General features: G+C 36.8%; 5 protein-coding genes and 1 pseudogene across 12 annotated transcripts; all 6 read right to left on the bottom strand.

The window, feature by feature from the left end:
- Positions 1-1036: 1036 nt before the first annotated feature.
- On the bottom strand, positions 1037-4485 carry AT1G34360 (translation initiation factor 3 (IF-3) family protein). Of its 3 annotated transcripts, NM_001333100.1 has the most exons (9): positions 4083-4464; positions 3587-3677; positions 3247-3314; positions 2877-2975; positions 2722-2775; positions 2539-2607; positions 2222-2305; positions 1689-2140; positions 1106-1622 (listed from the first exon to the last, which is right to left on the bottom strand). In NM_001333100.1, the coding sequence occupies exons 1-9, from the start codon at positions 4293-4295 to the stop codon at positions 1256-1258; spliced, it is 1497 nt and encodes a 498-aa protein (NP_001322463.1). In that variant the 5' UTR covers positions 4296-4464; the 3' UTR covers positions 1106-1255. The 3 variants fall into 3 exon arrangements, with proteins under 3 accessions (NP_174696.2, NP_001322462.1, NP_001322463.1); NM_103159.4 differs by having other exon boundaries at positions 1037-2140; positions 4083-4485; NM_001333099.1 differs by having other exon boundaries at positions 1037-2140; positions 3587-4484.
- Positions 4486-5342: 857 nt separating this feature from the next.
- PS1 (forkhead-associated (FHA) domain-containing protein) lies at positions 5343-10971 on the bottom strand. 3 transcript variants are annotated; one of them, NM_103158.3, is made up of 7 exons: positions 10472-10971; positions 10112-10353; positions 9541-10002; positions 6724-9384; positions 6514-6649; positions 5880-6247; positions 5343-5802 (listed from the first exon to the last, which is right to left on the bottom strand). In NM_103158.3, the coding sequence occupies exons 1-7, from the start codon at positions 10782-10784 to the stop codon at positions 5551-5553; spliced, it is 4434 nt and encodes a 1477-aa protein (NP_564445.1). In that variant the 5' UTR covers positions 10785-10971; the 3' UTR covers positions 5343-5550. The 3 variants fall into 3 exon arrangements, with proteins under 3 accessions (NP_564445.1, NP_001320841.1, NP_001320842.1); NM_001333097.1 differs by having other exon boundaries at positions 5390-5802; positions 10127-10353; NM_001333098.1 differs by lacking the exon at positions 9541-10002 and having other exon boundaries at positions 5390-5802; positions 10127-10353; positions 10472-10809.
- Positions 10972-11118: 147 nt separating this feature from the next.
- On the bottom strand, positions 11119-12855 carry AT1G34350 (Tmem18). Of its 2 annotated transcripts, none has more exons than NM_103157.4 (4): positions 12556-12852; positions 12275-12380; positions 11737-11885; positions 11119-11449 (listed from the first exon to the last, which is right to left on the bottom strand). In NM_103157.4, exons 1-4 carry the CDS (start codon positions 12694-12696, stop codon positions 11354-11356), a joined length of 492 nt encoding a protein of 163 aa, NP_564444.1. In that variant the 5' UTR covers positions 12697-12852; the 3' UTR covers positions 11119-11353. The 2 variants fall into 2 exon arrangements, with proteins under 2 accessions (NP_564444.1, NP_001185136.1); NM_001198207.1 differs by having other exon boundaries at positions 11186-11449; positions 12200-12380; positions 12556-12855.
- A 119-nt stretch (positions 12856-12974) lies between these two features.
- On the bottom strand, positions 12975-16466 carry AT1G34340 (alpha/beta-Hydrolases superfamily protein). The gene is made up of 14 exons (NM_103156.3): positions 16092-16466; positions 15921-16010; positions 15786-15847; positions 15608-15708; positions 15444-15533; positions 15225-15347; positions 14922-14999; positions 14620-14705; positions 14453-14501; positions 14248-14304; positions 13960-14090; positions 13803-13886; positions 13659-13725; positions 12975-13570 (listed from the first exon to the last, which is right to left on the bottom strand). The coding sequence occupies exons 1-14, from the start codon at positions 16343-16345 to the stop codon at positions 13250-13252; spliced, it is 1593 nt and encodes a 530-aa protein (NP_174694.2). The 5' UTR covers positions 16346-16466; the 3' UTR covers positions 12975-13249.
- A 1353-nt stretch (positions 16467-17819) lies between these two features.
- Positions 17820-19246, bottom strand: AT1G34330 (annotated as a pseudogene). The gene is made up of 2 exons: positions 18986-19246; positions 17820-18882 (listed from the first exon to the last, which is right to left on the bottom strand).
- A 3657-nt stretch (positions 19247-22903) lies between these two features.
- On the bottom strand, positions 22904-27222 carry AT1G34320 (Ikzf5 (DUF668)). Of its 2 annotated transcripts, NM_103154.4 has the most exons (13): positions 26902-27222; positions 26254-26787; positions 25848-26173; positions 25668-25760; positions 25482-25572; positions 25302-25395; positions 25068-25171; positions 24897-24966; positions 24661-24764; positions 24329-24445; positions 24124-24200; positions 23870-23914; positions 22904-23772 (listed from the first exon to the last, which is right to left on the bottom strand). In NM_103154.4, exons 2-13 carry the CDS (start codon positions 26566-26568, stop codon positions 23235-23237), a joined length of 1974 nt encoding a protein of 657 aa, NP_174692.1. In that variant the 5' UTR covers positions 26569-26787; positions 26902-27222; the 3' UTR covers positions 22904-23234. The 2 variants fall into 2 exon arrangements, with proteins under 2 accessions (NP_174692.1, NP_001322690.1); NM_001333096.1 differs by having other exon boundaries at positions 22911-23772; positions 26254-27184.
- Positions 27223-27851: the final 629 nt, after the last annotated feature.

Here is a 27851-nt window from a genome sequence, read left to right as displayed (position 1 = left end):
TTTCTTTCTTTTTTTCCTTTGCCGGCTATTGTTATTCATAGTCCACACCATTACTTCAAAAAAAACATTATAAAAACTTTAGCCAAAAACAAAAACATTAAAACATTTTCAAGTTTTGTTTTATATCTAGCATACTCTCTGGTTTAAGTCTCACACCTTTTTTTATTTCTTTGGGAAGTTAAATTCACGTGTCGCAAATACATCGAGTATGGGTGGAATATGTGTAAGATGTTGCATAGTGAAGAAGTGTAGCATTATAATAAAGAACAATCCCTTTTAAACAATGATTTTTATGTTTTGAAGAGTCATTTACAATACCACAACAACAGTAACAAGGTGATTATTTCAAAGCACGTTCGCGAATTGTGTGGTCTATATTTAAGCATTTACTCAATATTCTAAATTTAGTGAAAGTGACGATCCCTATCGTTGGAAGACATATGCAATTCGGACAACAAAAGAAATCAAAGATTTATAATAATAGTCACATAATGAAAATGTCATTCATTCTAAAAACATTATTCCATGTTACCATGTGTAAGTAAGCTAGTTGATTTGATTTGGCTTTCTTGGAAAGAAGGAACATGATGCATAATGGATTGATGTGGCTATAGTGATGGATGATAATGATAAATCATCATTATATGTAGCCATAGTGATGGTTGCTGATGATGCATCATCAATGTATATGTGACCATAGTGAGAGTTATGTAGCAATATGAGTTTCAAGTCTTTTGCAGCTGCACCAATCTAGCTCTCATCTTCCTCTTCCATTGTACTTTGAGTTTTTCCTTCAAGCCACCTTTCTCTCAACTCGAAGACTCCAAGTCCGTCCTCTAGCGGCAGTCTATGTCCAAATAAACCTCTCCGAGATCGGATTTACCAGACTCTCATAAAACTCATTTGCCGTTTCGCAAACCGCAAATCAAAACTATTCAAACTAAACCGATATTTGACACACGACGAAAAAACTATAATCATCAAAATCAACAAAAGAAAACTGAAATCATTTAAAAAGTTTGATTGATTTCACTCCCTAAACCATCTTTAACTTAAGATTGATGAACCTACTTGTAATCTTGTCGTTCATAGATTATAGAGTGGTTGTGACCAAACAAAATATGAATAATGGTTACAAGTATGTGTATGCATTGGACTATTATTAGTTACATATAAAATAATGAGCCATCAACAAATCTCCCAAGAAAAGTATCACAAAATTTTGCAACTCTACGGGTTAAAAAAATTGGTTGTTTTACTTCGTTTTTGGGGTGCTGAAAATTCCATAACCTGAAGCCGGGCCACTAGACCTTCCAGGGGCCGTAGGTTGTTCGTTTGAAGTTTCGTTTGGCAACCGGGTTTGTGGTCGTGGTGGAGCTCGGGGCGGGTTTGGTGGTTGAGGTTCAAACCGGCCGGTAGGTTGTTGATTCGGAGCTTGGTTTTGAAATCGAGGTGGAGGACCTTGCCGGTCTGGGTGGCGATTTGGAGATGGCCCAGAGGGTTGCTGATTTGGAGCTTGGTCTGGGAACCGAGACTGTGGTGGACTTGGACGCTGGTTTGGAAACTGAGGATTAAACCGCCCTGTAGATTGTTGGTTTGGAGCTTGGTTTGGGAACTGAGGCCTTGGAGGCTGGCTTGGAAACTGAGGATCAAACCGCCCTGTAGGTTGTTGGTTTGGGAACTGAGGCCTTGGTGCACTTGGAGGCTGATTTGGTGACTGAGGATCAAACCGCCCGGTAGGTTGTTGGTTTGGAGCTTGGTTTGAGAACCGAGGACGTTGTGGGTTTACATGCTGGTTTGGAGACTGAGGTTCAAACCGGCTTGCATCTCTACCTCCTGAAAACTCACTGCTAGGTTCTCTTTTTGCGTATGCGTTCTGGAATTTAACTGGTTGAGCCTGCTCAACACTGAACCTAGGTTCAGACTTCTCTATATCTTCCTGATCATCAACAGTAGCCACTCCCGCCTTCGAGCTATCAGGCTTTGGTGATTCTTCTTTCACTCTTGCAGATTTTATGTCAATATCCTTCATTAATTTCACCCCTCCTTTCTTGGGTGGACCAAACTTGGCGTGTCTAACTATAACAACTGCGCCTTTTCTATCCGCCTCAGGCCAAGATTCCACAAGTGCATCCCCAATCTGTACAAATATAATTATGAACCAAAGCAAGGACGATAAAACTAGGAAACAATTGCGAATAGAAGAAGTCATAAGACTTACAAAACAAGTGAAGCGAAATAGTAACTCAAGCAGCTTTTCTGGTTCAAGTTCCTTATGCTTGTCCTTGTCAGGCACTGCAAGGCACTGTTACACAAAGAAAAGAAAGAGCGAGACAATTAAAAAGTTGCTCACCATGGAATTCACCTCAAATCAAGTATTAAAAAAGAGAGCATTGCGTCGATATGTCTGGGGCTTTGTTTTACACCAAAGCATTCAGAACAGCTATAATCGCAAAATAATCACTTTTTTCAGGAGTTTCCCACGAAAGTCTATGAGAAAGCAGTATGAAGAGGTCCAGTGACTAAGAAAATTACTACCTTTACACGATATCCACTTTCCATCAGCTTCAATGCTTGATCAGATTTAAACTTTAGGTCCTTGGCCTCCTGAAGAAAAAAAAGTAAGTGAAAGAAAAATTGTCATTGTAGTATTTTCATTACCACAGAGATAAGAAGAAGAAGAAGAAATAGATAGGGTAAAGCGTTTCTAGAGAAGCATACAATTTTTGGAGTAAATCGAATTTCCTTGATATCAGGTCGAATAGCTTCAGCCCGCTACAACAAGGTAAAAACATAAACTCAGGACACAAATACAACTAAAATTTTCGTACAAACAAACATGAGAATTCAAAGAATGGATAGGCCATATCACCGACCTTGGCCTTAGCACGCTCTTTTCCTACTTTAGCTTTTTTGTACAGCTCCAATGAGTATTTCACAATTTTACACACAGGTGGCTTAGCATCTCTTTGGACCTACACAGATTTAGAAATATATAACGAGATAGACCTCATGAGAACTATCATTAGGTGCACAGTTGTCTAAAGACAAAAAAAACAGAAGAGCTATAGTTCAGCATTACACAATGGGAGTACCACATTTCTTTAAGAAAAGGAGACGCATGGATTACAAGGATACAAATTTGGTACCATGAAAATTATACATACAAATCAAGACAATTTTACCAAAGATCTCCAGTTGCAATCATTAGACACAACTTCTTGAATGACTCATGTTTAAAGTTACCTCAACTAAGTCACACTGAAGCTCCTTAGCCCGTCTGAGAGCTTCTCTCAACGATACAACACAGTGTCCTGCATAACGACAAAACGATATCACACATTCCTGATTATAAAAATCTTCTAAACTCTTTTACTTTCCTAATGAATTCTTAAGCTGTACTTTGGACTCCACACCTCTTAAGTAAAATCTACAAAAACAAAGGAATTTTTAACTGACTCCACCTAAAGATACTTAACCGAAAACACCAACAATAGGATCTCTCTTCTTATACTCTTTCTTTATTTTGTACAATCTAAGACTTTCCACACACCAAAAGAGAAAAAGACTTGGAATAATATATTACCTTCCTCGGAAACCAATCTAACATAGTCGCCAGTAATCTTCTCATTGAGACGTGGACCATCAGAGTCAACTTCCGCTTCCTTCTTCCTTGTCTTGAACAAGAACATGGATATACAAATTTATGACCAACTTTGACAGCAGGATCATAGTACACATACGACACTATAACAGCTCTGAACCAAACAATGCTCACTCACTAACATCCATTAGCCCAAAAACATCACACAACTAAACAATTCAAACATGATCTAAAATGCATATACACCGTAACTATAACATGGACACATCTAAAGTCGTTGAATTCAACAACATAACACAAAAATCTTGCAGGGTTCCAGATCTTCCATACTTATCATCTAATGCAATCTAAAAGGCAACAACCCCACAATTGCAACCAAAGTACTGAAAGTTACGAAATTGCATAGCTACCAAAAGAAGAAGAAAACAGAGCTGAAAGAAAAAAACGAAACTTTTTATCAAAACAAAGAGAGTAATACCTGAGCTGAAGTAGCAAGGAATCTGAGATTTTGGAAGATATTAGAAGGTCTTGTACATATATCTGAATTTGGGATGTCAAAAGAAGACAACTTTGTTGTCTGTTTTACGACATGAGTAGAAGAAGCAAGACAAACTTGAGTGTAGTAGTTTCTGGTTAATTGGTTTGATGCGTATTTGAGATACGAACGATTGATTATACGCCATATAGCCATAGAACCCAATCGGACAAGAGATTCCCCAATTGGGAATCGGAAGTGCGACTAAAGAAAGCTTCGATTTTGTTATCAATACAGAGGTGAACGGAGTTTCAACGGCGGCGATTAGTGGAAGGGTTCAACGTCTGATCGTTGCGAACTTGCGATTAACTGGTCCGAAGACAAAAGCTGTTGGGCTTTGTTGGGCTTTCCATAAAACAAGATATTTCTAAAAGAAAGAAAAAGATTTGTCATACTCTTTTTATTTTATTTTGGAAAAAAAATCTTAAGAAAGTAAACTAAAACACATTTAACTACCTAATATATATGTCCCAAAAAAAAAAAACTACCTAATATATATTGATTGCGTGACCACAAATTCGAAGTATATAACATCATGTGGTCAACATCATAAACATAAAATCTCAGGTTAACCGGTTCATTAATTTCAGTGTTGACCAACGTTGATTAACAAATCTCAGGGATAACCAGATCATCTTTTACTAACTACATGTTAAACTGTTTGGGCTTTTGGCCCAAATCTATACTTCCCACACATATACAATTTTGTTTGTAAGGTTGATTGAACTTGGGTTAGTTCTTTCCAAACTTACCCCAATTCTCCAAAACCCATTAGAATAACAGAATTTGGGTTAGTTTTTTCTTAACCTCAGCCTGTAATAACAGAATTTGTTGAGAGATATGCACAACTGCACAAGCCTACAATATCATGATTCGCGTTGGCAAGATCAATCATATCATGCGTTACTATGGTACTCGTGATTGTGATTTTTTTTTATAACAACAACACACCATTGCTTTGCATGTATTCTCTATGATGTTGATTGGACAGAAACTTGGGACAAATTCTTATCAACTACATTGGTTCAACTCAGATCTTGTGGCCATCTGAGAAGAAACTTTTGCTCGCTCTTCCATAGAATTCATTACCACACCACGAACAGAGTTACTAAACCGGTAATTACGTTGGCAAATTATGTGGTCGATACCTAAGCTTAGCGATTAATCCGATATTCTAATTTCGTAAAGTGACGATCCCTACCGTTGAAAGACATGTAATTCCACTATCGAAAAATAATAAAGGTCATGATAGAAGCAACATTATGGAAATGTCATTCATTCTAAAAACATTATTCCCTGTAACCATGTGTAAGCGAGTAGAATTTATTTGGCTTACTTGGAAAGAAGGAACATGATAGATGATGCATCATCATTAAACATGGCCATGGTGATAGATGATGATGATACATCATCAATGAGTGTGGCCATAGTGAGAGTTATGGAGCAATATGAGTTTCAAGCCTTTTGCAGCTGCACCACTCTCTCCTCTATTGTACGTTGACTTTCTTCTACAAGCTCGGTCGTTGTACCTTTCTCTCAACACGTCATTGTCCAGATGACTCCAAGTTCGTCCTCTTGCCGTGCTCTCTGTCCACATAAACCTCTCCGAGAACGGATTAACCAGACTTTCATAGAACTCATGTGGTGTCTCGCAAATCACACCCTAGAATCCAAACAAAAGCGTTATTTATCACGCTACACATTGTGCTTAGTTTCAAAATAAAGAATCTTGTAAATTACCTCTGCCATGGCTTTGATCTTGAGAGTTACATCGTTGCTAAGAAGAACGAGTTTTTCGTCACGGTTACGGTTTCGATAAAGAAGAGCACATTCGAGAACTTGATCTTCTGATGTCGGAGAATCAATCTCTGGTGCATAGTTGTTCCAGTGAAGTGAAAAGGGGAATGCCGATGAGCCATTTGACTGGGGAGTGACTGGTGGGGTTGGTGCAATTGCTTTGGTTTCTTCTGTTGGACTCTGGACTTGAATCCACCATTTTGAATTAACCTTACATTCTTCGATCCAGTCCAGAGCTGAAGAAGCAATCTCTGTTCTTCTTCTAAAGAGAAAACTGCGACTGCGCTTCACCTCATTTAGTTCCCTTAACACTGATCAATGAAACCAAAGGTGCGTCATGTTTATAAGGGTAAAAGATTGTCATCCTAACAAAAATTGGTTCTGATAGATTTGGTCTGCAAAAATGGGTTCTTGGCATCCTAAGACTAGAACTTATGTTATCACAGAAAAAGTCTTCCAAATCTATGTGACAGATTCATTTACAGCCTTATCTTTTATAAAAAGAAAATGACTCTATGGTTTGTATTTAGAGCTTTAAGTGAAGATTGAAACTATTTAAGGTTTGTAGGGTTTTTACCAGTTCTTGGTACGACCAGATGTGTCCCCTTGAGACCTTGTAGTAACTGCAGTGGCTTCCTAGACTCTTTGTCGAGGAGTGAAGAAGTATCCAAAACAATGGTCCACTTCATCTTGCTCTTTGCATCAGAAAGATTCTAAAACACAGTAAACTAATTGTTAGTATAAGAACTGCACAAAGACTCAATAGAGGAAAATCATAATGACTTACAGAAGAGGAACGAATGCCCCTAGAAATATTATTCCTTGCTGATGCAGTTGAAGAAGCCTCAGTGTATGACTGACTTTGGAAAGAAGATTTTTCAAGTAGAGGTTGAAAAGGCGCCCGCTCAGCTTTCTTCTTTGGTGCCAGAGGCTCATGCTTCAGCTTAGATTTGCTGCCCAGGCTGTGTAGATCTTCTGGTTCCTGTTCCACCATCACGTTTTCTTCCATACGAATATCAAAGAATGGTTTACGTGTTGCTTTAGAGGAGGAGCCTTTTGTATCCTTAATATCACCAAATTCTCGCAAACGTTTTAGCATGTGAGAGCTTGGGGTAAGATTCTCCTTATCTGGGGTAAAGATTTCTGGTTCTGTGAATGCCTCTGAAGCAAGAACAGCAATACTGGAATGAACCAATGACGAGCATGATTTTCCTGAAAGCTTTAAAGAGCTCTTGCTATCTTTCACGTCACCAATATCTTGTAATCTTTTCAACATATGAGAACTTGGGGTGAGGTTCTCCTTGTCAGGAGTAAAGATCTCTGGTTCCAGAATCTCTGCACCATGATGAATAGTCAGAGAAATAGACTTGTCACTTAGAGCCTGTTTTCTATGCAACTTGTCTTTTGGTTGTCTCCCAGTTTGTTTTTGCTTTCCTTGACTCTTGTTGGTCCGTATCTTAAGAACAGAAGCAGCTTTCCCCCTCCTAGACCAAATGTTGCATGTACTTGAGCTATCCATATCACACAATACATCATCTCTAACAGCATGTGTTTCCGGGGTCTGGTTTTCTTGACTTCCAGAATCAGAAGAAGACAGTTCTTCAATCAATTTTGTATCCTCAGATGTTTTTGCAGCCAAGGCCGAAGGAATCGGACACCTAGAGAGTCTTCCAATGTCAGTATTTTCTTCACCCTCTATTTCGCTTAGGCTGTAATATTTTTCAGATCTCCCAGAACCAATTAACAATTCTGTTTTGGGTTTTTCAGTCTCACTGATTATTCCTGATTCTTGATCCTGGTCAGTGGCAGGATTCACTTCACTCTCGGAAGGTGGCTGCGAACTCGAGCAGAGACTTTGAATATCATCTGTATTGATACTTGAAAGACGATCTTTTGGAGTGGACAAACAATCAGATACTGGACTGGCTTGCCTTGAACTGACCTTGGTTTCTCCATTGCGTTTTTGATTTAGTAAGTTCTCACATTCGGTCTTCATGGCAACTTCACTCTGGAATTCAGAATCAGAACCTACGAGGCCTCGGGCTTGCTGCCTTGAATCCTCAGTTTCTAAAGTTGGCTCAGCTTTAGAGAAAGAATTGGGAGATACTGTAATAATTTGCCTTGAGACCTCAGTTTCTCCATAGTCTTCATGAATCAGAATATCAGCCTTTGTTTCTACATTGCTTTTTTGATGTAGTAGGTTCTCAATTTCAGTCTCTACTGTCACTTCACTTAGGAATTCAGAACCTAGGAGACCTCGAGCTTCATCAGTTAAAATTTCCAAAGTTGGCTCAGGTGGGGAGACGGAACTGGGAGATACTGCAATATCTGGCCATGAGCACTCAGTTTCTCCATAGTCTTCAGTTTCTCCATAGTCTTCGTGACTCCGAATTTCATTCTTTGTTTCTCCAATGCTCTTTTGATGTAGTAGGTTCTCACTTTCAGTCTCTACTGCAAGTTCACTAGGGAATTCAGAACCTATGATGCCTTGTGCTTCTCCAGTTAAAATTTCTATAGTTGGCTCAGCTTCAGAGAAGGACTTGGGAGATACTTCAATAACTTGCCTTGAGCCCTCAGTTTCTCCATTCTCTTCGTGACTCTGAATATCAGCTTTAGCGACTGGTTCAGCAGATACTTCAATAACTTGCCTTGAGTCCTCACTTTCTCCATTCTCTTCGTGACTCCGAATATCAGCTTTACCTAGTGGTTCAGAAGATACTCCCATTACTTCCTTTGTGACAAATTCAGTTTCTTCACTGACTTCTTGATGAAGGCTAAGACTCTCAACCTCTGCAGCCAAGTCAAATGCAGAACAACCTGAGGTTTCAAAGCAGCCATCAATCTGCTCCGTACTTGGGGAGCAGCCACTACTTGGATTTTCAGCGTTGGCTTTTACACTACTTGTGCAAAACTCTGGTGAAGCCTGAACATCTTCCACGAGCCATAGTGTTTCTGGATTAATGAAATCTGTTGAGAGTGGAAGCGATGAAGTCTCCTTTGCAGCTAGAAATGGATCATCCTCCTTATTAGACATTGATGATTCCATCCTCTCTGATATCTCATTCAGATGTAAACTTCCATCTCCTCTGACATCGCATTTATCAGCCTCTGCAGCAACAAAAAGTTCAAAACAACCTAATTCTTCCACATAGCCACCACTCAGCTTCTTACCTAGAACGCAGCTGCTACTTGGCTTCTCTGCTGCAGCTTCTACAACATCTAAGTCCCACATTGTCGGTGTCTGAAAATCTTGAGTGGATTGTAGCTTTTGCGTCTTGATAGAATCTCTAGCTAGTGTCAAAACATTTGGAGATGCAAGTGGAACCGAAATCTCCATTGTCGTAATATATGTATCCTCATCTTCACTAGGGACTGATGATCCAGTTCCTTCTGACGTCACATCCAGATGTAGATCTTCATCATCACCTAATGCAGTATTCGCTAGTGACTGCATCGAAATCAGTTTACACTTTCAGACTAAGCAAATAACATCAGATAAATAAAATATGGACAACTAAACTAACAACAAATGATCACTGCAGCGAGGGACTTAAAACAATGTCTCAAACACTAAAAGCCAGAAACATATGAGAGAAGCCCGAACCTGATGTTGTGCAACCTCTAGATTTTCTGCTTCAATCATATTAGGCACTGATGACTCCATCTTTTCTGATATCACATTCAGATGCAAGCCTCCATCTCCTCTGACATCACATTCATCCGCCTCTGCAGCATCAAAAAGTTCAGAACAACCTAATCCCTCCACGTCGCCACCACTCTGCTGCGTACTACGGACAAAGCTGCCACTTAGCTTCTCTGCTACAGATTCTATAACATCCAAGTCCCACTTTGGTGAAGTCTGCAAATCTTCATTGAATTGTAGCTTTTGTGTCTCGACAGAATCTCTAACTAGCGTCAAAACACTTGGAGACGCAACTGGCATAGACATCTCCCTTGTCGTAACATACGTATCCTCATCCTCACTAGGAACTGATGATCCAGTTCCTTCTGACGTGACATCTAGATGCAGAACTCCCTCATCACCTGATGTAGTATTCTCTAGTGACTGCAGTAAAGGCAGATTACACTATCAGGCTAAGCAAACAACATCAGATAAGTATAGAATTAAAGCAAAATAAGGACAGCTAAATATGAGAAAACATCAAAGATCGAACCTGATGTTGTGCTACCTCTAGATTTTCTGCTTCAAGCATTCTATTCTCTTCTTCTTGCTCCAACACCGTAGACGCATCAAGTGGTGAAACAAACGGATTGTCTAAATCATACGCACGGCTCAACGGAATCCAGTGAAGCCTATAGATCCTTGTTGAACCACCAATCCTAATCGTATCACCTTCTTCAACCTCAACACAACCATGTGGCTCGATTCTAAGATCCCTAACCCAAGTCCCATGCACTAAATCGAAAAAACACAATCCAATCAACAATCAGAAACACATATAATCGAGATCCAATTCCACAGTAACAACAATCTCGCGAGAGGAATATAAACATGAGTTAGAGATGATTCATACCAGAGGATAGATCCGTGACGAAGAGTTTCTGACGAGAAGAGATCGAGCGGATTTCTAAGTGGAATCTGCTAATGCTAGGGTGCGTAAGAAGAATATCACAATCTGGATGACGACCGACGACGAGAATCTCTTCTACTTCACCGTCATCATCGCTTACAGTGGAACCGTTTCTCTCCGGCGACGAGAAATCGCGACTGTTCACAACGAAGATATTCTTGAGAATAGCGCCGTTTTTCAGAACGGTGAACACAGGGATCGTCTTCTCCGGCAATCGTTGCTTCTCCTCCATCAGTTTCTCTTCCTTGACCTCCATGAATAAGTCTGTAAGAACGAACGATTGAGAGATTTTCGAAAATGGAAAACGAAAGAGATGAAGAAGAAGAAGATTTAGAGAGTGTTTCTCTCTTTCTCTCTCTATCTCCTTCTGATTTTGAAAAAGAGTCCGTTGTTGAATCCGACGACCTCTCTCTCTCTATTTACTCGTAACGGCTAATTGTGGCATCATCTCTTATTACGACAATTTCAAATTTTAATAACCAAATTAAACCCTTAATTAATTCAAATTTAGGTCGGTTAAACACTAAACACATGAATTTTTCATTTCATTTTTTGTTTGGTATGGACATGGTCATCGATTATTTATGTATGTGCTTTTCTACAATTTTTTCATGCCTAGAAATTGATGCCAAATCATTCAATTCGGGGTTTCAAAACTTTAACCATAACAGACCGAAGTAGAATAATTTGGTTTGGTTCGGTTTGATACAATTCGATTCAATTGAAAACGAAATACATAAAAGAGCAGCTTCTACTAAAAAACTCAAAACAGTTTTGATGCATTGTGTGAGAGTATACATAAATGTGAGATTAAAAAAAGTGGGATCATTCCTCCTTGGTATGAGCAAGCCTTGCGCGATGCCTGAGCTCAGCTCTTTTCCACTTTACGATTAAGTAGCAAAGCGAAAAGAGTGTGTTTATCTGTCAAAAACACAACACCTCCATCAGATTTTCCACATTCACTACACATAGTTCGTTAAAATCCTAAACAAGACATGGATCAGTATGGTACTATGGTTTGAGTTAAGGACTACAAATACTCTTAAGAGTTAAAACCAAATCAAACACGAAACATATCCTCGATTTCTCAGTTAATATGACTGCTCAATCAAAGTATGTTTTACTTGGGAACAATTTATTAAGAGCTAGCAAGTAGATTCTAATATATTAATGCAGAGAAGAAAGGGAAAGATTGCTGAACACATTACCAGGATTATCATTGCAATGACCAAAAGTGGTCCAGACCAGAGAGTCGATAGGAAGACTCCGTTCGAGTCAAAGTAGTTTTGAGTTGAGAAGCTCTTCCAGTTTTTCCTCAACTCCCGGTTGAGATTCTCTGCAAAGTATACCCCAGCCACTGCAAATTTTTTGTCACATCATCAGTCTCAATAACGTGTACTAAGAAAAGAAAAAACTCTAATTGATGCAGTGACGACTCACAAAATATCGCAAAGAAATATGCCAATCACTAAGTTCATAATCTAAACTAACACAGCTATTGAGTAGACAAATGAATATCATATTTTCGTTTTACCAAACATCGATGATCCGATAATCCTATTGTACTAAACAAAGAAAACAAAGCCTAGTGCATTCAATCATAAGCTAGAGTGAAGTAAAACATGTCAGTACTAGCTTCTCAAACACTTGATCCACTATGAATGCCACAACCTAGACTAGTGAGATCATTAGATCGAAGAGATTTCTTGTACAATATATATATAGACAGTTTCAAAGGGAACTTACAAGCCAATAAGAAGAGGAACATATGGAAGTTGAGATGCCTTCTAGAAAGAAGAGTCACTAGTAACAACAAAGCATGAAACGCCATTAAACCCATAATCCAAGGTTCCTGTAACCAAAAAATGCCAGATGAGAAAAAACCAATGTATATGAGTATAGTTTATGGAATCTCAAATTCTCACAGAATTCAAATGAAATTCTACAAATACCGAGAATTTATCTAGACTTGTGATTCTAAATTCCTCAAGACCAAATGATGCAATACGAAGAAAGATTCTCATTACCTTCCAATCAATGGCGTGGAAAAACCCCAAGAAATTATCGTAAGCAGGTTGAAACCCCGTTCGGAGCTCTCCGGAGAGTTTCTCAACCAGATCCGCTACGAGATCCACTTGCTTCTCCATCGCCGATCTTATTTCTTCCATTGTCTTACTAAATGTCACCGGAAAAAAGAAACCAATTTGAAATTGCAAGCGGTGGTAACTAAAATACTCACACTCCAAGTAACCAAAACCCTATCGCTTCTTCGATTCCAGTTCTCAACTTTTCTCGCCAAGATTTTTAACGAGTTTCTTCTGCGCTTAAAAGCTCTCGAAGTTGCCAGGAAAAGAAAAAAATGTAATCACCAACTTCCCAGAATACCCTTATAGTTTCATATTTTAACGGTAATGCCACTGAGATAACATACTAATATTTTGGATTATTCAGAGTAATATGATTTTCCAGGAACATCTAAACTTATACTCAAACCAAATGATTTGATCTTCGATCGAAGTCAGTTTTAATGAAAGGATTCTCCGAAATAATAAGACAAAAAATGAGTTTGAGCGATTCCACTCCTTTCCTTCATGAAAACTCTACATAATTACTATGCTTATGATAAAAAAAAATTAGATGATTATTAACATTCTCAATAATCGATAATAGGTTAACAGATAGAAGAATGAGTGAATGGAGATGTTGAGAAAGAAAGCAACTTCAGGATGTGGATGTTGTTGTGGGTCGTTGCTTCTTACGGAAGATGTAGTTTAGGAGCATCCCAAGTAAAGGGAAACTTGTAACCATGCCTATGTAACCAAGCCACCATACCGACTGTTTTGTCTGCCTACACAGCTCTTTAAAGCTTTTCTTTGTTACATCTTCCTCAGGCTTTCGCCCTCTCTGCTTCAGTGTGGTCTTATTGGTGTCTTGCTCATATTTGACTGCTGCCACCAACCCGTCTTCTGCAATGTTTAGGTACGGGCCTTGGTTTATCGATGGCTCTTGTTTCCCTGACCCTGAGCTTCTTTTATCTACAATCTGCAAAAAAATTGATAATCTTAGGAAGAAAGAAATAGAGAGAAGAGTTAAATTATCTAAACTGCAATTCTAATAAACGGAAACTTACTTTCTGTATATGCATATAAGGACTGCAGCTAAGGACGCCAAGAAACTCGTTGGTGGCTCGAACCCACCTATACACAACAACATATATAGGCAGTCAAAATAGGAAGTACTATTATTACTTAGTTACAATCTGAAATATACCAACCATAAGCTAGATCCAGTTAATCCTTCGAAGAACGCTAGATGTCCCCCGTGATTTGTTGTAGCCAAGACAATGTTTTTGTTGGCCCTTTTCAATAGAAACTTCATGTTAATCGCTGTAACAGGATTTAAGATTTAAAAAGAGATAGATAGCGTCTTACCTGCATTCGTCCCAGGGAATAGCTTCCTTTGTGCATAATGGATCATCTAGAGCACTTATACAGAGTAGTGGCACCGCCACATTTCCTACGTATTGAGTGCTGCTCGATTTTCGGTAATACGTATCCACAGTCTGCATAAAGGTGCAACCCGTTGTACTTATATTAAATCAACAGAGAACTTAATGGTGATTATGAAGAGCATTGCAAAGATGAATATATGAATTACAAAGCCAATTGCGGTGGAAAACTAACATCAGAAGTTAAGATAATATGGAGGAGAACTAATACCTCGAATTTTCCAACTAGACAGGTAGCATGGTTGTCAAAATCTCGGATGGAACGTGACTGATGAAGTAAAAACAACGGACAACAACAGACAACGTCGATAGGGAAAGAAATATGTAAGTTATTTGCTTAAGAACTCTGCTTGTTTCAATGCATCTACCAAGTAGACTGTATAACTTATGGGCCTGTGGTTAATTAACCTACTAACCTTTTTGATGCCTTCCCAATTAGCAAGCCGTAAAAACTGAGGTTCATGCCTGCAATGAAACCAAAAGTTATAACTGAAACCTGATCTTCTCAAAGCAGTAAAACGGAAATATCTCCTCTCAGCCCATCTTACAAACTCAAAATCTAGGCAGTTCTTGGTGGACATACAATTGGGCATAACCTTGGAGTCCGATGGTGAGAGCTTTGTCATAGAGCTTTTGTTTCAAAGTCCGACAGATAAACCTGTCACCAATCTTGTTGGGAGGAGAAAAGGAAAAGAAAAAGCATAACGTATCAAGCATCCACTTGTATCAAACAAAACCCTTAGTACTATTTACAAGTTCAAAGGTCTGAAATCAGAACCCAATGAAGAAAATTAAGGAAGTCATAATTTCTCGTCAAGTTATTAGAGACAACTTCAGACACGAATCAATATACAAAGAACAAGACAGTTATGAAAAATAGCTCACCAAGAGGTCCCATGGAGAGCAGATAGCAACAGCACCTCTCAGAGGAGTCTTTTCACCCTCTTCCCCAAGGTATTTTACCTGAAGCATAAGATAAATTCAGGAACCTCCTCACGCATATCAATGGTATTTGAAAAACATATATAATCAATCTACTCTTTTAGCTTGAAATCGTTTTTTTGAATGTAGCATATGGTGCAGCCAACTGAGCAATATGTAACAAAAAGTCCATGAAAAACAAAGCAAATCTTCACACTTAAACATCATTCAAAGCTAAGTAAAACACTGCGGTTCCTGATTTAGTACCAGAACATTTGCTCCAATGCTAGTGCCAATAGCAAAGAGAGGAGCCCTCGGGTATTTGTGTTGAAGATAATCAAGAACTACCCTTATATCATCTGTCCATCCAGCATTATAGAAGCAATCTGACTACATACATTTGCCACAAAACAACACTTACATAAAAGAATATATGTATATAAGTAATCACAACTTTTCGTAGATTCATAAAACTAGCGAACTCACAGTAACAGAAACTCCTCCCAATCCTCTATGGTTGCTAATAACAACATTCCAACCTGTTTTTGCAGTGTCGTAAGCAAGATGCTTTAAATACTACAACAAAAAATCACCAATATAAAGTCAATTAGCCATTAAAGAACAGATAAGTGATTTAAAACTAAACTTACTGCAGATGAAGAATCACTAGTTAACCCTGGAATAACAACAGCTATAGGCGTTGTATCTTCTTTTGTAATTTCACTCTTATTGTGAAGAGAACCATCAAGAACTACACAAATCAAACAGATTCAAATATCCATCCAAAACCAACCATATTGGTAGTAAAATCAGTCACTAAAATCTTACCATCAGAATTCGTAAGCCAATCTAATGCAATCGTTCCACCATCAGAAGTAAGAAATAGCTGTCTAAAACAATACAATAAAACATACAAATTTGTGACTCAAAATCAAACAGAAATATTGAAAAATACCAAATCACCTTGTATAGGTGAAAACTGGAGGCAATCCATGGAAATTCAAGAAACAAGTCTGAATATGAGGGCTCGCTAACCATGGCGTCGCCACATATCTGAACAAAAAAAATTCAAAAAATCAGAAATCTAAATCCACAATTTTCGCCCAAAATCGAAGTACACACACATACACTCACCGGCCGTGAAGAATCTGACACCGAGAAACAACACCGTGATAAAGAGGAGAATCTGGATTGTAAATGAGATTGACGCGACATCTGAAATAACGAAGAATCGCATCTCCAAGGAAGTGAAATTCGACGAAATTGTAGAAGAAGATGGTACAGAGAACGAAGAGAGCGATGAGGTAGTGACGAATCGGGATGAGAGTTAGAGCTTGAAAGAGAAGATCGTATGGAGATGGAGATAGAATCAGATCTTCTTCTTCCATTGATTTGATTTGTGATTTGTTTTTGCAGATCCGGCGATAGGAATTAGAGAAGGATCTTCTTCTTCATGGTTCAGTGGCGGGTGAAGATTTTTTTGACGAACTTGTTTATTATTAATTAATTCATATTTTGAAATTCTTTTTATGAAATTAATAATTACACGCCGACGCTTACGTGTACACTAGGAATAGGCATAATTCTCGTTCTGTTCCGTTCCATCATGTATCCGTTTACGTGTAAACTTTTCTGTTTTGGATTAGTCGACACAATGGTTTGATTGATTCCCTTCGTAAAGACGAGCCTGAGTCTATCTATTACTTAAGTATTATTCGCATTTGTACTAAAGATTTTGTTATAGTAACATTGGAAAATTGTTGCTTATCCAAAACAATGTCCATACTGTATCAAACGGCACAAGGGCTAGTATTGACTTAACAATTAGATGAAACACCAGAGGGATGGTGGTCTAGTGCCTAGTGGTAATATAAAAGGGTTGGTTCCCTTGTGCCTCGGTTCAATCTCTTTTGGGATGAAGAGGGATTCTTTAAACAAAAGTCGACTAAAGATTGTCTATGTAGTAAATCTTTCAGGTGGAGGTGTTGGATTCGAGGCACGTTGGGAAGGATCTCTTCTCTAAAAGAGATGAATTTAACCTGGTGAGGGTTTCGCCTCTCGGAGATGTAGGTAGGGCCTTTGTGTCTGAACTTCCAGATTTTCAGAAAAAAAAAAAAAGATTATATATGTAATTATGGACCAAAAGTTCGGAATATGAATCAATGAAAAAACATATATTTACTATCAATAAAATAATACAGGAAAATCTCTATAAAATAATAATGTTAAATATTATGATATTTTATTAAGTTATAGTAATATAATTTTATTTTTAAATTATTAAATATAAATTTGTTTTAATTATTAATATTTTAAAAACGTATGATTGGAGACAACTTGATTTACATATAATGATGGATGTTATCAATTAAGAAGAGAAAATACTCATTTGACAATGTATAACAAAAACTGCAAATAAATTCGCTTATAAAGCCTATTGAAATAGAAAATGATAATATTTAAAAATTGAAACTTACAAAAATTGATGTCTATTTTTACAATGAAGTTATAAATGATTCTACAATATGATGGTTTAAAAATACTACAACAAGCAATTGTATGATACAGTCAAACTTTAACAAAAATTCAATGGAAAAAAAAAATCATCATGCATTATTGGTTATAAACTTATAACTTATAAGTATGTAGGTGCATGGAGTGGATCTCCCGTTGCCAAAAAATGTTGATGAGATCGTAATCGATCACTCCAAAAACCTACATGCACGGCTCGATTGATATATCTATTGTGTAGAGTGTTGGTCTCTAAAGATTCAATATCTTTTGAAATTCGGTTGCACCACATATATACATTATCTAATCTTATGACCATATTAATAAAAACTAAAATTTATCACAATCAGGAACTATATTATAAAAACAACTACCAAATCTACAAAAAAAAATAAAAAAAATACACAGAATAGAACACGGCGAGTAATCCCATAAAATAACAATAACATACAATATGCAACACACTGGTCAATGTAGATAAATAAATCAAATGAAATTCATTGATTTTTCAAAACAAAAAAAGGCGGGAAATTAAGCGAAAGAAGATGAGCAATGGAAAGGAAAATATGTAGTCCGAACTGAAAATCACAAATAAAATGTTTATGGAGAAGAAGAAGAAGAATACGTAGAAGCTAGCGAGATTTGATCATAGTTCCACCAAATGTAGAATAGAGATCTTCAGTGGCTGACGACTATGCAGTTTGTCCTGATCTCTCCAGAATTTCCCGTAAGAACTTTTATTTCACCCATTATCTGCATTGCTTCAGCAAATCTTTCTCCGAATAATGTTTCATTTAATGCAAAATTTGATACGATCCTACTGGTTGAGTCATCGAGACCCAAGTTTTGATCAATTCTAAGGATTCCTCTTTGACTTTTTATCTGTTTATAGATTTGATTGTCTACCTCAAGTGGCGTCATTTGGTCCAAGACCACTGATGGGTCATTTGGACCACGACATGTGTTCTGTAACTTAGCTTTCAGTTTGCTGTCCATTTTAGGATCCTTAAGCCTATCCTGAAAAAGACTGCAATGTGCAACACCGACGCTGTGACCACCACCAATAAGTGCAACCATGTTGGTGACATTCAAACCTTTACCTTCAAAATCTTTGATTGATACAGCCACGGAAATTAGTGGTCCGGGCAAAATCACAGCCCTAGGACTTGATATAAATCACGGAAATTACCTATCCTGTTTGTACTGTGAAACGTGGACCACCCGCTAATGCAATCGAGTCTTTTGTGGCTAGAGTTACAATGTCTGCGCATGAGACTGTTTTTGGGCAAACTATCTCAAGCTCTTTCTTAACCTCATCGATGATCTCGAAGCCTCTCACGCTTACGTTTGCCTCCGCGCTTTTCTCAGATGGCCTTTCGGGCGTTGAGTCGATCAAGAGGGAAGCATCACAACCCTACACATGCAGCATTCAAAATATTTGCTTGGTTAATATAATTAGCTAGTTTATGATACATCATGCATACATATACAAACACACAAAGGAGAAGCTTACGAACGTTGACAAAGCAATCATGAAACTGCATACGAAGCAACGCTGCAGTAACGGTTTGGTTAAGGGAGTGATGTTTGGCAACAACTCTAGACACGGTAGATTCAGCGAGAGGGCATGAACTGTCATAAAACCCACGTCGGAGCTTCCCGAAAACAGAGGGAACAAGGAAGCAGAAAATGAAAAACGAAGCTGTGATTGCCCTCATTTCAAATTTTTCTCCTTCACTCTTATGTGAAAACTTAGAAATATTTTTGGATTGTGTTTAGGTTTTAAGTTTTGGTGATGAAATAGTTAGTGCCCGTAAATTGCATATTTATACGTAAAGATGGAGACATTGGTACATTTTGAAGACGTGCAGAGGGTAAAGGTACAACACTGGCAAGCCATGATTTTAATGTGTCGTGTAATAGTGTGGTTCATCAATGTTGTATAAAAAAATATTATAAGATCGTCAATCGACTTGTCAAAAGATTGATTATGATATGCAAATATTTTGTGATATTCCTTTTTGGATTCGTTTCATTTTATCATCTTTTTGCTCTCTCGTATAAATTTGTAATTTGTAAAAGACAAGGAATTTGTTTGCAAGGATTGGTTCTTGTACACAGAAACCAAAAACAATATTAAAAAAGGTTTTATTCATAAATATATAAATAAACTAGAATTTAACCGCGTACCGCGGGGCTATATTTTTAACAAAAATATAATGTTATGAGTTTTCTGCAAAATAACCCTTCAAATCGATCTCGTTTGCAAGTTTACCCTCCAAGTCTGAATTATGCAACTCAACCCCACCATCTCTAAAATCACATACAATACAACCCTCCCGTGTATCGATGATATGGCACTCGATAACTCCGTTTGAAAACAAAAAGATTTTGGGCAAAAAAACCTCAATGTATTTTTTTTTGCAAGATAAACCTCCATGTCAAATAAGTACGGGTCAAACCACAATCTGAAAATCTCCTACGCCCTTTCGTGTATCGATGACGTGACAGTCGATAATTCATTTTAAATAAATGAACCGTAATTTAAATAAAATAATAATATTAATTTTTTGAATCGATAACTTTAACTAACAAATTTTTTATCAAATTCGTTCTGGTTCGTTTTTTTCTTTCAAAATAATTAAAATTAACCAAATTTAACCAAAATTAACAAAACAAATTAAAAAGAAGAAAATTTTAGAAAGAAAATTAAAATTTGGTTTTATTTTGTAAAGGAGTATTTAATTTTGAAAAATATAACTAACAATATTTGGATATTTTGATTATTAAAGTATTTGATTATTTTTCTAAAAATAATTAATATTTTGAGTTTATAATTATAGTTATGGGTATTAATTTTGGATATTTTCTATATTTCTGGATATTTTGGTTAACCGTTTGGTTATCGGTTCGGTTTTATTTTATTTAAAACTTAAATCAATGACTAAATTAAATTATATGCATTAAAGCAATATATTCGATAGACTTATAAAATTTCTAAATGAGTTATCGACTATCACATCATCGATACACGAAAGAGATATGTTGTGGGAGCTTTTCAGATTGTGGTTTGACCTGTATTTATTTGACATGGAGGTTTATCTTGCAAAAAAAAAATACATTGAGGTTTTTTTTGCACAAAATCCTTATGTTTTCAAACGGGATTATCGAGTTCCACAACATCGATACACGGGAGGGTTGTATTGCGGGTGACTTTAGAGATGGTGGGGTTGACTTGCATAATTCGGACTTGGAGGGTAAACTTGCAAACGAGATCGACTTGGAGAGTTATTTTGCAGAAAACCCTTTTTTAAAAGATTAACTGAAGATATATCATATTAATTTGGTATCAATCTCTGTATTATGTAGTATATGATTATTATTGTTTATGTTTCAATTTTTGAAGTATAGATACAAAAACACATTTTTTTTATGTAACGATGTGTGGTGGATTTTAAAATTTTGAATATTTTATCCGCAGTATACCGTGTGTCTATTTTTTATAGCTAAAATTTTTAAATTTCAAGATATTCGTTTTGTTAATATTGTGTGGTTTTTTGTGTTTAATGTTGTATAATTATATTTTAATTGTAAATTTTAGGATTTTATCCGTGATATACCTTTTTTTATTAATATCGATCAAAACCCGTCATCCCATATAAATCCGTCTATATTATCTCGTTAGCTAAATATTAGTATTATAAAATCCAAGAAAATAAATTGTTATTGTTATAAATACAATAATTTTAGGATCTCACCCGTGTTATACCGTTTCTTGAATGATTTTAAATTTCTACTACTAATATAGATTTTAAATTTATCATATAAAGTATATGATTTCAAATTTTTGTGTTTTTTTATTTAAATAAAGCAACGGCTTAAATGATGATAGATATAGTTCTTTTTCTGTATGTGTATATGATTTTTTATGTGAATATTTTCATTATTATAAATTAGTATTTTTATTGCTATACAAAATGTTAATATAAATATTTGCTATAAATCGGATTTATGCATATTTTGTGGAGCAAAATTCACGAAATTTTGTTTTTGAAGATATATGGAAAGATTGTGTTAGAGATTTTTAGAAACAAATTAGGCAAGATATCGTTTGGTTAATAACTTTTTAAATTTTGTAAAACTAAATAATAAATGTTAGTGGCAGCCATTGTAAATAAGTCTCAACTCCAAGATTTATTTCACAAAATGGCTGCAAAAATGTATATGTTGACTAGGGAGAGCCAATAAATAAATAACCAATGAACACCATATGCTCATTTTTCTTAGCTAAATAATCTATCCGAACATTGGCACAAAGTAGAAAATGACATAAGCTAAAAGATAGTAATGAGGACTACCATAATGATAACATGTTCCACTCCAATGGTAAAGCAGTTGAAATAGCAATAGGTGTCCACACAGTTGTGGACTAGTGATAAGGAAGAATTAGGGAAAGGTTGGAAGGAACTAATCCAAGTTAAATCCACTCTAAAAACAAAACTCACATATGTGTGAGAAGTCTAAACTTGGACCAAAGGCTCAACCAGTTTTTCTGGTAGTTAGTAACAAGCGATTTGGTGACCTCCTGACAAACATTCCAAATGTGGGACATACAGTATGGTGGCCCTTTAGAGAGAAGTCTACTCTGAAAGAATTCGTGCGTTTCTATCAAAACTGACCATATCAGCCGATAGATTAAAAAAAAAAAAAAAAAAAAAAAATAGTAAGAGGCAAACCTTTGACAGACATGTAACCATCCTGAGAAATATTGCCACACGAAAATCTTAAGTTTCTGTGTAGCTTTGAGATTCCAAACATGCGTCTGATATGCCGAAAAGGAGTGGCAAGTAGGACGTGAGAGATCTCAAACATGTTGGATATGCTCAAGGAAAGATAGGGATGCTAGTATGCAACAAACTTTTGGATAAAAAAAAAACTTGGATGACCACTGAGCATCATCGAGAGCCGATGAGTCGATGACGGCCTGCAAATCCAAGGTAACTTGGATGCTCAGACTGAGAAGCATTCTGTCCAAAACGAAGTACAAATGAGCGGAAAGGACATCTACAGACGCATCGAGATGTTGTACAACGTCACGTTTATAAAGTTTAGTTTATAAGACTGTGCAGTTGGAATGATCAAACATAAATCAAATTTGCATGCCACCTTCAATTGATATTTTCTTCTATATCAAATACACACATTATCATGTGCTGGATGAATATAGTTTCTATATCTAACGATTACAAAAATATGAAGGCTCAAGTTAAGTCCATTGAGATCTCTGGCTAAGCCAATTAGCTAATGATGATGTTTGTTTGCGTTGTAATGTGAAGTACATTTATGGCGTTTTACAAATGTTAATTACTGCTAATAAGACTATGATTCTCAATTATCAGTTGCTTCTCTGGTGATTATTAGTCTAAATTCGAGTTTAATCCATTTGGAAAGATAATCTATTTTTATTCTCCAAACATATGTAATAAAGTTTCTTGTATGTACACAATACAACTATAAGAAGAAAAAGAACAACAAATACAAAGGAAATGCTAAAAAACCAAACCAAATTACACCCACAAAAACCAAAAAGAGTACAAAGTTACTAACCTCTGCCATTTTTTCATCACCTATAAAGGGTTTCGATGGCACCGTGCGATGAATCACATTCAGATTCTTCATCATATCAACAACTTTTGGTGATAAGAGAGTGGTGTTTCCCATCCATTCAACCCCTATTCTGAACTCTGATGGAGTGGAAGTAGTTAACTACAAGCTTCGAATGGTGTCCACGCGATCAATCACATCGAGAGCTTTCATGCGATCAATGTCAAAATCAATGATGGGAACAGAAGAAGGTCTTCTGGTTGAGAAAGTATCCTTCTTATTCTTCATCATCTCGCCCATCATTGGTGAGTGGCTACTGCTTTTGCTTAGCCTATGGTGCTTACAAAGACGTGCTTTAGCCACCGTTTCAAACTCTTGGCTCTTGCTTATTCCTGGCGTCTTTCTCCGCTTGCTTACATCTCTAAGCATCTCTTGATCCTCCGTAGTCAGCAATGGCAAACCCATACTCGGGTTGTGTGAACCGCTGGAGAGTTGGATCGTTTTCTGGTTAGGTGATCTGATTGGAGACTTAACAGGAGATCTTAGGCCATAACCTGTAGTGGCCCTGACTTGGGTAACGAGATGATGGAGCCACACCACCAGGTCTAATATGTAAGCCTCGGTTTTTTCTTTATCTGCATGGTGAAGAGTATCTATCCTTAGTATGGTTTGACCTGCAGGTCTCTGGTTCGCCTCCGACCTGAGTTATTTTGCATAATCTAACATTTAGTAAAGAATGCAGTTGTCTGCATATATACACAGCACAAAGAGAGAATCAGCTTGTAGTCAGGGCTTACCCGGAACTTGCCCATTCTCCAACCCATCCAAAACCATGATGCGCTCTGGTTGAGAAAAGAAAAGACAGAAGAATAAGTCTGACTTACTTTAATAGTTAAAACTAAGGGAATTTTACATGCTTTTGTTAACAGAATTAAGACATCACATGTTCCATTGATCCGCCAAAAAAAAATACATGATTTAAGTGAGAACAGAGTTCTAATGATGACACAAAACCAAAGATAAAGAGATAGAAAACATCACAGAAGCTTACTTGGTGGTGTTTGTAGCAACAGGAACAAGCCACTGCAATGTTTTTTCCATTTCAGCTTTTATTTGAGGAACAGTGAGCTGGTGAAAACAAATCAGATATAGTGAGGTGAGCAGGGATACAAATAACATTTCAAGTAACACTGGACATGGTAAATTCATCTTGTCAGCACAAAAGCATTATGGGAAGTGTGAAACAGTATTAATACCTCTTCTTTAACCTGGAAGGACTGTATTCTGGAGCGTAAAGCAGATTTTATGCTTGGGGGTAAACCTTGGTACAAAGCATCTCTTGTGCTTGCAGGCATAGTGCTAGACCGGGACACCTACTCATAGAAATGATAAATTTAAAATATATTCCACAAGCCGTATGGGTCCAATCATATTATTATTGCTGATGCTTGGAGGTAGATTATTAATGAAATCGGGAGACCATTGGATACGAGAAACAAACGATTTACAATCCCAGGAACCTAGAGTTTGGACAACAGGCCAAACATTGAAAGTAAAACTAAGTGATAAAAAAGAATAATATACTTACAAGAGTATCAATTTGAGTAATGATGTTTGCGTAATGCAAGGCAAGACCAGCAGAGCCCAGTTTTTTATGATTGATTGGCGGGTCATTTGCAGGCTTATCAGGATCTGCATATCAGGTGAAATGGCCATGATTTGTAAGTACATCTTTCATTTTAGGTACAAGAAAATAACTAAATCCTCTATCTTCCTGAACGCTAAAATAAGACGAAAACGCTTTATCCAATAATCGAGTCTCACCCGCACCACCAAAGGCTTCGTGAATCTCTAAATGCAAGAAATGGACAACATCTACTAGTTTCTCCATCACCTAAGTATTATTAGTATTTTCAAGAATTAGCAATTGTGAATGCAGATGAGCCAAGCAACTCCAAATAAAAGGAAATATTATACGTTTATTGCAGCCCTTACCTCTTCCAAGATCCTAGACCAAAGAGACTTTTTCTTTAAGTTTCTAACATGCTTCTTCTGACTCTTTAATTCAGTTCTCAAGATAGCGAGGGTATCTCCCACACCTTATGTAAAAGGAGAAAAAATGGAAGATAAATTAGAACGACATCCAACAAATAGAAGAAACTAGAGTGTAAAACAATAGCATCCATTCCCAAAGATATTAAGAATAGATATTTTCTTTTTGGTACTTACCTCGTTGTGCTGTGCTTGGGTTCTCTTCTTCCTGGATCTTACGTTGGTAATCTTGTTCAAACCTATCCAGCGCATGGAGTTCATGATACAAGTCCTGAAACATAACATATACTCAGAGTAGATCGCTATTGAGGAAGTCAAACAGGACCAAATATCACAATTTTGCATGAAAATACGTACAGCTGTAAAATGAACAAATGACATCATCTGGTGCATAATGGTCTCTGCTTCCTGTTTCAAGTGTTTCTGGGGTGTAAATTCAGAGCCCAACCTAAATCATAACACAGAACTAATGAAAAGTCAGATACTTTCCAAAAGGAATACACCCGTTGTGTGACCACCAAAGTGACAGGATCATGTTGGAACCTGTCAAAGAAACGATCCAGGTTGTGGTATTGAGGATCCTTGCAACGATTCCCAAAACGCACCACCTCTCCAGAAAAAATCCTCAACTCTTCCCTGTATACAATTTCAACCGTCACTTATCTCCAAACTACAAATTAGAAAACAGCATCAACACAGAACACAATCACAAACAATTGTTACCTTTTATCAGCAGCAGCAATTCTCAACAGTTCATCCATGTCTTTCGATATCAGGTTCTGAACACCTTCTGAAGGTAACACAACCTCTTTCAAATGAGTAATGCTATCTTTCGAAAGAGAATGCATAAGATTGGCGCCTTTAACAATAGTATTAGCAACTTCAAAAGACAAGATTGATATCTTATTCCCTTTCACCGTCGTCGCAGAAGAAAACCCCCCACTAAGATTCAGATTCGTCATACTACTCCCGAGTGTATCCAACACATCCACAGCTTTACCAAGTCCCATAGTACCAGCCCTACCCAAAAGAGAGCTTACTTCCGAAACCTATAAACAAAAACACCTTAGTATAATAAATTTGAACTCAGAACTAACAACACACAACAGCTTAACATTTCTTTATATACCTTAGCAACAGCAGCTTGTCTAGACTTAGTGGATCTAGATTTCTGAGATAAAACCCTCGATAACCGAGGAATCCCATCCTCGATATTTTGAGGATGAGATCCACTAGAGACTATAGGAAACGAAAACGATTCCGATGTATGCTTATTATCATCAACATTCTCGGTAACAGGAGAAGGATCATCTTTAAGTCCACTTTCACCAGAATGAGAATTCAAGTCAGAGGCATTGTTATTGAGATGATGACCATTAACATGTGCAAAGGTTCCACCAGGAGCATTATTTACAGATGAACTCCTTGAACAAAGCCCACCCATCACAGCAAGTTTCCAAATTTAGCTCTCAAACTCTCTCGAAACTCTCCATACGCAAAAAAAAACTCTGATCTCGGATTGAACTCTCTAGGAAACTTGAAATGGATGAACAATGTAACCAGCGAAACACTGTAATCGCAAATCCTGATTTGTATGAAAGCAACAGTCCATTAATGGAGCAAATTGCTCAGTGGAAAAAAACTTGATTCTCTCATACGAAACCTGCCAATGAATCAAGAAGATTTTAAAGTCAAGAGGAAATCGAAAACCCTAGCTAAAGAAGAACCCAAAACGACAAATTCAATTCAGTAGCTTGAAGGAATGGAGAAGAAAGACCTAAGAAGAGTCAGAAACTTGGATCTGGGAATTAGATTGAAGTTCAGATTCTTCTTCTTCTTCTTCGTCGCTAGTTCTTGAGCAAAGCTCTAGAGAGAAGTGAGAAGCTCTCAGCTGAAGAATCGTGGAGATGTCTACAAGGAAAAGAGAAGAAGAAACGCGACTCGAGAAAGAGAGAGAGAGGAGAGATGAATTGAATTTGGGTTAGTCTGAAGAGAGAGGAGGAGTTGGAGAGTGTCAGATGGTGAAGTTAGCCAAAAATTCAACCCCCAAAGGCTTTTTCTCGTTTTACCCATTTCTACACTCTTCAAAACTCTCAATCCCATTTACACATTTTTATTATTTTTTTACTAACAAGTTGCAGTATATTTTATATTATCAAATATTACTACATAATTAGAATTATTTTGTATGTTACCAAATTTTATTTACATAGTTAAATTTATGTTTATATAGTCTTTTAAATGGATTTCATTGAAATTCTTTGAATTGGGATCACTTCAACAGAAATCAGAAATAAAGACACGTCAATTTCGAAGAATACCATATGTTGTTATCAAATTATCATCAAATACATATCGGTGTAATGTTTCGAGTTTGTTATGCGAAAATTCACTTTTGATAGGTGTTTTTTGGAATTTAAATTAGTATTGTGATGGAATAATTAATGTCGATAAAATCGATTTTCGTCGAGTTATAAGATTCGGAATAAATATTGTTTTCTCTTTGTGATTTCAATCTATTTTTCTTTTGTTTGAAATCATTCTAATTCAATATTATTGAGGCAAAAAAGAGTTATGGTTATATAAAAGAATTACAATATAATATCTTTTGTTGTATATTCCAAGTAGTAAACTAAGTTGTATCAAGTAGTAAATTTTGAAATATTTAACCATTTTGTACCTTTGATTGTGTGAATGAAGGAAGTATTTGGTAATTATTGTAAGTCC

This window comes from Arabidopsis thaliana, assembly GCF_000001735.4.
Source record: "Arabidopsis thaliana chromosome 1 sequence".
Taxonomy (NCBI): Eukaryota; Viridiplantae; Streptophyta; class Magnoliopsida; order Brassicales; family Brassicaceae; genus Arabidopsis; species Arabidopsis thaliana.
This window is presented reverse-complemented; position numbering and strand designations above follow the sequence as displayed.

Coding starts and splice junctions, on each gene's coding strand:
- AT1G34320 (NM_103154.4), bottom strand. CDS start 26,568: ATGGGTGGGCTTTGTTCAAGGAGTTCATCTGTAAATAATGCTCCTGGT. Junction 26,174..26,253: donor GACAAGCTGCTGTTGCTAAG/GTATATAAAGAA, acceptor TTTTGTTTATAG/GTTTCGGAAGTAAGCTCTCT. Junction 23,915..24,123: donor GTTGCTACAAACACCACCAA/GTAAGCTTCTGT, acceptor TTTCTCAACCAG/AGCGCATCATGGTTTTGGAT.
- AT1G34350 (NM_001198207.1), bottom strand. CDS start 12,696: ATGGAAGAAATAAGATCGGCGATGGAGAAGCAAGTGGATCTCGTAGCG. Junction 11,886..12,199: donor TAATGATCTCACTAGTCTAG/GTTGTGGCATTC, acceptor AAAAATTTGCAG/TGGCTGGGGTATACTTTGCA. Junction 11,450..11,736: donor TCATTGCAATGATAATCCTG/GTAATGTGTTCA, acceptor TGTTTTTGACAG/ATAAACACACTCTTTTCGCT.
- AT1G34340 (NM_103156.3), bottom strand. CDS start 16,345: ATGGAAGAAGAAGATCTGATTCTATCTCCATCTCCATACGATCTTCTC. Junction 15,848..15,920: donor CCAGTTTTCACCTATACAAG/GTGATTTGGTAT, acceptor GTATTGTTTTAG/ACAGCTATTTCTTACTTCTG. Junction 14,305..14,452: donor ATTGGGAAGGCATCAAAAAG/GTTAGTAGGTTA, acceptor TTACTTCATCAG/TCACGTTCCATCCGAGATTT.
- AT1G34360 (NM_103159.4), bottom strand. CDS start 4,295: ATGGCTATATGGCGTATAATCAATCGTTCGTATCTCAAATACGCATCA. Junction 3,678..4,082: donor TCCTTGCTACTTCAGCTCAG/GTATTACTCTCT, acceptor TTCTTGTTCAAG/ACAAGGAAGAAGGAAGCGGA. Junction 2,306..2,538: donor AAAGTGGATATCGTGTAAAG/GTAGTAATTTTC, acceptor TTTGTGTAACAG/TGCCTTGCAGTGCCTGACAA.
- PS1 (NM_103158.3), bottom strand. CDS start 10,784: ATGGAGGTCAAGGAAGAGAAACTGATGGAGGAGAAGCAACGATTGCCG. Junction 10,003..10,111: donor TAGAGGTAGCACAACATCAG/GTTCGATCTTTG, acceptor CCTTTACTGCAG/TCACTAGAGAATACTACATC. Junction 6,248..6,513: donor TCTGGTCGTACCAAGAACTG/GTAAAAACCCTA, acceptor TTCATTGATCAG/TGTTAAGGGAACTAAATGAG.